At 51.6% G+C, this 9097-nt stretch overlaps 1 protein-coding gene across 1 annotated transcript; it reads left to right on the forward strand.

Moving 5' to 3' along the window:
- Window positions 1-139: 139 nt before the first annotated feature.
- On the forward strand, window positions 140-3531 carry ACTB (actin beta). Its single transcript, XM_008928051.3, has 5 exons — window positions 140-406; window positions 716-955; window positions 1492-1930; window positions 2240-2421; window positions 2784-3531. The coding sequence occupies exons 1-5, from the start codon at window positions 284-286 to the stop codon at window positions 2925-2927; spliced, it is 1128 nt and encodes a 375-aa protein (XP_008926299.2). The 5' UTR covers window positions 140-283; the 3' UTR covers window positions 2928-3531.
- Window positions 3532-9097: the final 5566 nt, after the last annotated feature.

Consider the following 9097-nt stretch of genomic DNA (forward strand, 5'->3'; position numbering starts at 1 on the left):
CTCCATCCATTGCCTTTTATGGTAATAATGCGAGAGGGCGCAGGGACTTCCTTTGTCCCAAATCCGCGCAGCGCCGAAATCTGGGAGGCGTCGCCCCCTCTAGCGGGCGCCGAGCGAAGCGGAGCTGCGCCGGCAGGAAGGAAATGGGTGGGGAAGGCCTTGGCGGCATCGCCTTCGCTTCCCGCCATCGCCTTCCCTTCCCGCCCGCAGCCACGGGGACGGGGCTCGGTGTGTGACCGGGGATGCTCACGTCTCCTGCTTTCCTCTCCTCCTGCAGCCAGCCATGGATGATGATATTGCCGCGCTCGTTGTTGACAATGGTTCCGGTATGTGCAAGGCCGGTTTCGCCGGGGACGATGCCCCCCGTGCTGTCTTCCCATCCATCGTGGGTCGCCCCAGACATCAGGTAGGTGGCTGGGTTGCCTGTTACCTGACAAAAATGAACAGTTTTTGGTGGAAGTGGTTGTCTTCCACAAGAGCAAGAAGCCCTTCTATTTGATTTTATACCATTAGAGGCTTCTGCGCTGCAGCACAGCTGGTGAGGAGTGCAGCCTCCTGCAGAGCCTTTGTGCAGTGTGTGTTGGAGCAGCTGGCCAAATGCCTTTCCTGATAGAATAGGGACAGTAATTGGAGACTTAGCTTTAGGAAAAGCAGATTATCCACCCAGTTGGGCTCATCCTTCAGCTGTATTTAATGCATCTTCTTTGTTGTGCAGGGTGTGATGGTTGGTATGGGCCAGAAAGACAGCTACGTTGGTGATGAAGCCCAGAGCAAAAGAGGTATCCTGACCCTGAAGTACCCCATTGAACACGGTATTGTCACCAACTGGGATGACATGGAGAAGATCTGGCACCACACTTTCTACAATGAGCTGAGAGTAGCCCCCGAGGAGCACCCCGTGCTGCTCACAGAGGCTCCCCTGAACCCCAAAGCCAACAGAGAGAAGATGACACAGGTATGTAGAACTCTGGAGCTTGGAGCTACAGCAGATGTTGCTGCAGGCCAGCTCTCCTCTTCCATGTTGTCCTCTCTCCTCCTTCACCACTATTCTCCCTTTTTGCCATCTTCACAGGGTTTTCCTTTCCTGACCTGAGTCTCCTCTTTGCTGGACCTTGACAGGTTTTGTTTGCTCTTCTAAGCTGGCTTTCTCTGAGACTGAACTAGCAACTTGTCTAACTGCTGTTTCTGACTAGGCACACTAATCCATTTACAGCCTTGAGTGACTGTACTGTAGTTTACTTGGCATTTGTTTTGTTCCTTGCTGTGGCAATAGAGATGGCTCTGGTGGTGGTGTCCCTGCTCAGGCTCTGACCTGGCAGGTGTGGGTGGGGAACAGGTGAGATAAGCATGGACTTTGAGGGGGGAGTGGAGAGATCTCTCTTATCTAGGGGCAAAAGTAAAACCACTTGCATGGACTTGGTATAGACTTGTAGCAAGAACTGTGGGGGAGTTTTTTTGCTGTTGGCTCAACCCCTTCTTTTCTTTCCCTAGATCATGTTCGAGACCTTCAACACCCCAGCCATGTATGTAGCCATCCAGGCTGTGTTGTCCCTGTATGCCTCTGGTCGTACCACTGGTATTGTGATGGACTCTGGTGATGGTGTTACCCACACTGTGCCCATCTATGAAGGCTATGCCCTCCCCCATGCCATCCTCCGTCTGGATCTGGCTGGCCGTGACCTGACGGACTACCTCATGAAGATCTTGACAGAGAGAGGCTACAGCTTCACCACCACAGCCGAGAGAGAAATTGTGCGTGACATCAAGGAGAAGCTGTGCTATGTCGCCCTGGATTTTGAGCAGGAGATGGCCACAGCTGCCTCTAGCTCTTCCCTGGAGAAGAGCTATGAACTCCCTGATGGCCAGGTCATCACCATTGGCAATGAGAGGTTCAGGTGCCCTGAGGCCCTCTTCCAGCCATCTTTCTTGGGTAAGTTCAACTCTTGTAGGATATCCCTTGTGCCTCCCACTGTTCCTTATGTGAAGGGTGACCTGGAGACCATGGCAGTGACCATTACTGCTTGTCTTTAGCAAGGTTTATGCTGTCCCACCAGTCAGCCTCACTTCCCACACAGCCTACAGCTGTTGAAGGGATTTGGGAGAATTGAGCAGGAGCCATGGCTCTGTAGCGCCTTCCTGCTGGTGGAGCTGCTGGTCCCCTGGTTGCCCACAGTAGCTTCTCAGGCTTCCTTGGCTGTGTCTTAGCCCTTGCTGATTTGAGACTACTTTTTCCTCACAGGTATGGAGTCCTGTGGTATCCATGAAACTACCTTCAACTCCATCATGAAGTGCGATGTGGATATCCGTAAGGACCTCTATGCCAACACGGTGCTGTCTGGTGGTACCACAATGTACCCTGGCATTGCTGACAGGATGCAGAAGGAGATCACAGCCCTGGCACCCAGCACAATGAAAATCAAGGTAGGATGGAGTTGTAGGAACATCTCAGCACCCCTGCTAGGCTGAAACAGAGTGGGTGCAGGGGGATAAGCTAAATTCCTGCTAGAAAAGATAGGAAGTGTCTGTGTCTGGTGCAGCCTTAATGGCCTTGGGTCTGGACAGGATGGCACTTACCCAACCATATGAATAATGGGATTAGTCTAAAGACTGGCTGCAAAGGAGGGAGGTGGGGATGTGAGATTGTGTCTTGATCCTGTTTGGACTTCATAGTATCTTTGCCACGGCTAGATAAGGGAGTTATGCAGCTCTGCCTTGCAGGGCTGTGCGTGGGCTGTAAGTGTAGTGTGATGCTGTGTCTGACTGGTTCCTCCTCTTCCCTGCAGATCATTGCCCCACCTGAGCGCAAATACTCTGTCTGGATCGGAGGCTCCATCCTGGCCTCCCTGTCCACCTTCCAGCAGATGTGGATCAGCAAGCAGGAGTACGATGAATCCGGACCCTCCATTGTCCACCGCAAATGCTTCTAAACCGGACTGTTACCAACACCCACACCCTTGTGATGAAACAAAACCCATAAATGCGCATAAAACAAGACGAGATTGGCATGGCTTTATTTGTTTTTTTTTTGGCGCTTGACTCAGGATTAAAAAACTGGAACGGTGAAGGTGTCAGCAGCAGTCTTAAAAACAAAACATGTTGGAGCGAACGCCCCCAAAGTTCTACAATGCATCTGAGGACTTTGATTGTACATTTGTTTCTTTTTTTAATAGTCATTCCAAATATTGTTATAATGCATTGTTACAGGAAGTTACTCGCCTCTGTGAAGGCAACAGCCCAGCTCGGAGGGAGCCGATGCCAGTTACTGGTGTTAGGTTATAATTGCTTGTCTGTAAATTATGTAACCCAACAAGTGTCTTTTTGTATCTTTCCGCCTTAAAAACAAAACACACTTGATCCTTTTTCTCTTTGATTTGTCAAGCAAGCAGGCTGTGTTCCCCAGTGATAGATGGGAATGAAGGCTTTACAGTCCCCCCACAGGGCCGAGAAGGGCCGGTATGTGGGGGAGGGAGGGGCTACCTGTACACTGACTTAAGACCAGTTCAAATAAAAGTGCACACCATAGAGGCTTGACTGGTGTTGGTTGTTCATTTCCTTTTCATGCTGTTTCTTGACAGTTGCTCCCTACTCTGATCTTGCCCTGCCAGGCCTGCACAGCTCTGCTATCGGGCTGGGGGGATGCTGGTGCTGCAGGGCATGAGGCAGGTGGCTCTTGGTGATATGGGGGTGGGGGTAGAGCTGAACATGCCAAACCTGTGGGTCTCCACGGCTGCCTTGGGCTGGAGCTTTCCAGATACTGACAGTAACAGAGCTGTCAAAAGAGCTGGATTTAGTGGGGATCCAGCTGCACCTTCCTAAATGCTGCTCTGTGTGTGTCTCCTCACTTGTATGTCTAGCTTTCGACTGATGGAAGCAAGTGGGGTGTGGGGAATGCTATAACTGTGCCAGAGCAGCTGCCTTGTCCCTCAGCCAAGGCTCCTTTGAGTAGTCTGCAGCCTCATGTGGGGCAGTATCCCATCTTCTCCCTGCTCCAGGTGTCAAAGCTTGTCTGTCCTGCTGGTTTGCCCTGGGAGGGGAAGCCTGGGTTCAGGCTCGGAGACTCATGCTCTTGCAGGGTGCTGGCTAGGTGGAGCAGCTTTCAGGTGAGAGCAAGAGAAAGTCTCCTGTGAAGTGGAAAAAATTTGACTTCAGAGAGCAGGGCCACTGGGGTGTTACATGGGTGGGGCTGGGAAAAAAGTGCAGGGAGGAGGGAGGAAGTTCTGGCAGGGTGAGTGACACCTACAACTCCAGAACTTGCTGAGGGCAGTGCAGGTACCCGCCTCCAGCCCAACCTTTGCCAGAAAGGTTTGCACGGATTCTTGGCTCTGACCCCATCTTTTGGGCTTCTGAACCCTCTGTGGTGCTTCATTCTGTTCGGTCAACTTCAGACTCTGGCTTCATGGAAGAGAGGGGCTGCACAGGGGTACCCTCTCAAAGCTGTGCTGGGAGATGAGACCCTGTCGGATATAGCAAAGTCCAGGAGTCCCTAGGACTGGAGCCACTGCTGTGAAAAGGAAACAGGATTGAGGCTGCTGGATCAGGACCAGGGAGAGCTGAGCCAGGTGACACTGCATTGCCAACTTGGGCAGACCAGACCTGGGAGCGTTGCTCTCAGGTGTGCTGGCTTCCCAAGGCTCCACCAGCCTGCCTGCCTTTGAAGAGCTAATGGCTGTGATTGTGTCATGCTTCCAGCAGATGAAAGGCAGGGAACAGGCTCCAGTGTCTCTTCAGTTCTCTACCTGGCCTGCTCCTGCTCTGGTCTCATGCTATACTCAGGGTGGACCTGCTGGTTTCTGCCCTTCATCTCCCCAGCATCCCTCCTGGGTACAGTGGGAGCCTGGCAGGGCTGGAGGTACAGACACTGGGCTGAGCTGACAAGTTACTGGAAGCACTAGTTTGCAACAGAGAAGGTAAAACAGGTTGGAGCAAAGCCCAAACTGGGCTTATAACCTGAGGTCTTGGGGAAATGGGGTGAGGAGGAGGCAATGGCAGCTCCTGGGGAGGGAGCTGGTAGGAGCGGGGCAGGAAAAAGGCCAGGAGGCAAGACAAGATGACAGTAACAGGGAAATGGGGTGCCTTTCTTCAGCCCTGTCTGAAATGGTCACTGATCACTGTGGGAAAATGTGTTGAGACACAAAGAACAGAAGAGATGATGATGGCGATGAGAAACTATAGAGCAACAAAATGCTGGGGGCCGAGAGCAGTTCAGGTGGGCAGAGATGTGAGCACAAGGAGAGGGTGAGCGATGGGCTGGTGCAGAGCTGTTGGATGCAGGGCAGCCAGGATGATTTTTCTGCTCCAGAGCCAGCTGAGGTTTGCTATTAGTTAACATTTTGCAGGGCTTTTTCTCCCTTCTTCCCATTTCACTTGCTGTTTTGGGCAACCAGCTCCCCAGTAAAATGAGGCCAAGCCTTCCACAGCCCTTCCCAATGCCTCTCCAGCATGAGGCCAAGGCTCTGTTTATCCCTCCTCTGGGCCATTACATGCTGGAGAAAAGAATGTGGTGCCGGGCAGGGACCACTGGAGCATTACTCACTGCTCCCGACTCCAGCAAGCAGGGGAGAGCCCCGAGTGATTTCCTCTCAGGAACATCAGGCGCTGGAAGAGGGGGATTTTTTTAACTGTAGTTTCTCTGTCATCAAGTTTCGATTCACCTTTTGCTGTTTCACAGAGGTGGGGAAATGCCAAGAGGCCTGTCAGGAAGGGCAGCAGAGGAGTTGGTTTAGCCATGGCCTGGCTCTAGCCATGCTAGACTCAAAGGAGAAGACGTGTAGGGAATAATCAGTGCCCTGGCTACCTCCTCCTCCTCTCCAGCACAAAAATAGCCAGGGGTTGTGGGGAGACCAGGAGGTTTAATAAGTCCACCCACGGGCCGGCCTGAGCGCGTCCCCCTGTCTGGTTCAGCCATGATGACACTCCAGGATTCCTCAGGCTGCAGAGACGGCGGGACTCGGCTGTAGATCCTTGCAAGCCACCCAGCCCTTTCCTGCCTCCCTGTAGCTGCCCCAGGAGTGATGGCTCAGCTCAAGGGAGCTGAGCAAACACGTTTTATGTCCTTCCTTCCCTCAGAGCTCCCAACTTTCGATCCTGCTGGAGACAGTCACTGGCACTTCACCTGCAATTAGCTGGTGACCTGGAAAGTCACCTCACTGAGCTGCTTATGGAATCAAGCCACCGCCGGGAATTAGTGATGTCCTTGGCAAAGGAGATGGTTGCAGCTCTCAGGATTTAGCCCTGAAGGGCCTCATTGTCTCTCAGCTGTGTCAGGGACAGTTGACCAGAAACGGTCCCTGAACGGGGAGGGTCCTGTTCTCTCGTTAGTGAGCATGTGCTCCTCTAGAATAGGTGCCAGCTGGCTGCGTGCAAAAGTCCCAGGAAATCCCAGAGCATTCAAACTACACTGGCCTCCTTGTAGAAGTCCCCGTAGAAGGTGCAAAACATCACCTTCAGAAAATGGCCTTTCTGAGGTACCAGGTCAGGGATGGGACTGTGGTACGGGCTGTGCTTGGGGCAGGAGCAGTCCTGGTCTCTGAAGTTGTTCCTTGCAGGATTGCTGACCTGGAGCCTGCCCTGACTTGCATTATACCCATCTGTAATCCACTTTAGCAGGCCTTACAGTATTAAACTGTATCAAGGATTGAGAATCACTTCCAGCAGTGGAGCTAGCACTCCACCCAAGCATACCAAGTGTTCTGGCTGCTGCAGTCCAGCTGGGCTTTAGTCACGCTGTCAAAAACATGTCCAGGTTGTATCAGTCTTGGGAATCAGAGGAGGGAAGTGAAGCAAGACTTTTCAGAGGTAAAAATATAAAATCCCCAGGTCAGTCTGGCCTTGAACAGTTAAGAGATTTTGCTTAATACAGAGCAAAATATCTTGACAGTGGTATTAATTTGTTTGCCTACCTGGACTGGAACAGCATGGTATGTGCCTGCCTTCCTTAGAAAACTTGTATTAGTTGTAAGATGACCAAAATTTGCCCTGAGATGGCCCAGCCCTGAACAGAACCCAACCTCGCAGCAGGCTCCCAGGTGCCCACATGGAGAAGAGCATTCCTGAAATGAGGCACAGCAGGGAGGGTTTCTACTTGCTCTGTCTGGCCACCTCCCAGGGCCATCAAGAGAAATGCCAGAGTTCAGTGTAGTTGTTCATTTCCTTCCTCCTTTATCACCTGCTACCTCCTCATGTTCAACCTCCATGTCTTATCTGCACCAGTACCCTGTTCAATTATTTGGTGGATCACAAGTTCAAATGCAGCTCCTCTTACAAAGCCTGGTTTCTCCTCAGGAGATCCTTACACCTCTCTGTTCCCAGTTCTTATTTGGGGTTGTCAGCTGCTGTCTGGTCCATGTATGCCCCAGGGCTGGAGGGAACCTGTGGCTACTCCTAATTCCAGCTGCTCCAGCCGCCCTGGCTCTCTGGGCAGGGCCTTTACTCTGCCTTTGGGACTCCCTGATGATTTTATTTACCATTTGCATTGGAAATGCAGCTCTCCTCCACCCTGGTCTCTGCTTTCCCTGATGACTGCAAATACGGTAGGTTGGTATTTTTCCCAGATGTCAAACAAGTCGGTCTTGACTGAAGGGCCTCCAGATTTAACTTGTCATTACCTTTTATTTAAGTGAAACACATGACAAACAAAGCAGGTACATATCCTCTTACTGAGGCTCTCCCTCATCTAAAGGTTAAGAGAGGTTTTCCTCTTTGATTCCAGACCCCTCTCATAGGCCTAGAAGCAAAATACATAATCAAGACTTGAAGCACTTGCTATTTCTAAGTGAAACCCCCAATTAACCCCTAATGTAATTCATGGCCTTAAATGGCAACAATCAAGCAGGAAGAAAATAGCAACTTATTCATCTTCCTTTGTGGGCTATCTTTAAAACACATTTTCTATGAACAAAATTCCTGAAGCATACATGTAACTGGAAATTCCAGAGCTCTGGTCCTGTCTGTACTTGAGATTTGGGATGAGGAGCTAATATAACCATGCTAAGCCAGCTGCTCTCCTTGGACATGGCTGTGTGTGATGGGTGTGCTCACAGAAGCTCTAGGTGATTCTACACGGCCCTCCATGTATCAGTGAAGTGTAGGATAGTAATATTAGGAAGAAAGTCTTCCCTATGAGTGTGGTGAGGCCCTTGTACAGGTTACCCAGAGAAGCTGTGGCTGCCCCACCCCTGGAAGTGTCCAAGGTCAGGATGGACGGGGCTTGGAGCAACCTGGGATAGTGGAAGGTGTCCCTGCCCATGGCAGGGGGTTAGAACTGGATGAGCTTTAAGTCCCTTCCAACCCAAATCATTCTGTGGTTCTATTATCTCACAACTACAGGGGAAGTTAGAACATTTAGCCTGGTTTGAGCCCAGATTGATGATGGCTGCACACACAGACAGTGAAACTGAAAGTGATAGGTATATATTTAGGGTTTTTACTGGGAAGAAGGGGTAGCTGCACCCACTTTGTTCATGTCAACCCATTCAGTACTCATGGGTGTTCTGTCTTCCTCACCCACTTTGTGAACCAGGAGATGATTGTTCTCCCAAATACGTTGCTGCCTTCATGGAAAACCAGGGTGCAAATGGAGCGAGCACCCTGGTGGCTGCAGGACATCCCGGCACAGGTGTCCTGCCAAACCAGCAAGGCTCCCTCTGCCCTCTGAGTCACTCCTGCACCCTCAGGCTCCTCGCAGGGTGAATTTACATCTTTGGAGCCAACTCAGGGCTTCATAGGCTGATGTGAGTCAGCGGCCGAGGGCAGAGGAGGCCGAGCACCCCAGATACCACAGCAGTGGCGGTCATGGGGCTGAGGCGAGGGAGCTGCCCCCCTGAGCAACTCTGGTTTTGCCCTCAAAATGACGGTGCCCTCAGAGCCCACTGAGATGTGAGGGGACAGCTCTGAGACCAGGCTGGATGGGGCTCTGAGCAACCTGATCTAGTGGAAGGTGTCCCTGTCCAGGGCAGGGGGATGGAACAAGATGAGTTTAAGGTCTCCTCCAACCAAAACCATTCTGTGATTCTTACCATCAGGACTAGGGCAGTGATTGTCTGCCTGTACTTGGCACTGGTGAGGCCACACCTTGAGTGCTGTGCCCAGTTCTGGGCCC

The sequence above is a fragment of the Manacus vitellinus genome, unplaced genomic scaffold, assembly GCF_001715985.3.
Source record: "Manacus vitellinus isolate BGI_N305 unplaced genomic scaffold, ASM171598v3 scaffold_12_pilon, whole genome shotgun sequence".
NCBI lineage: Eukaryota > Metazoa > Chordata > Aves > Passeriformes > Pipridae > Manacus > Manacus vitellinus.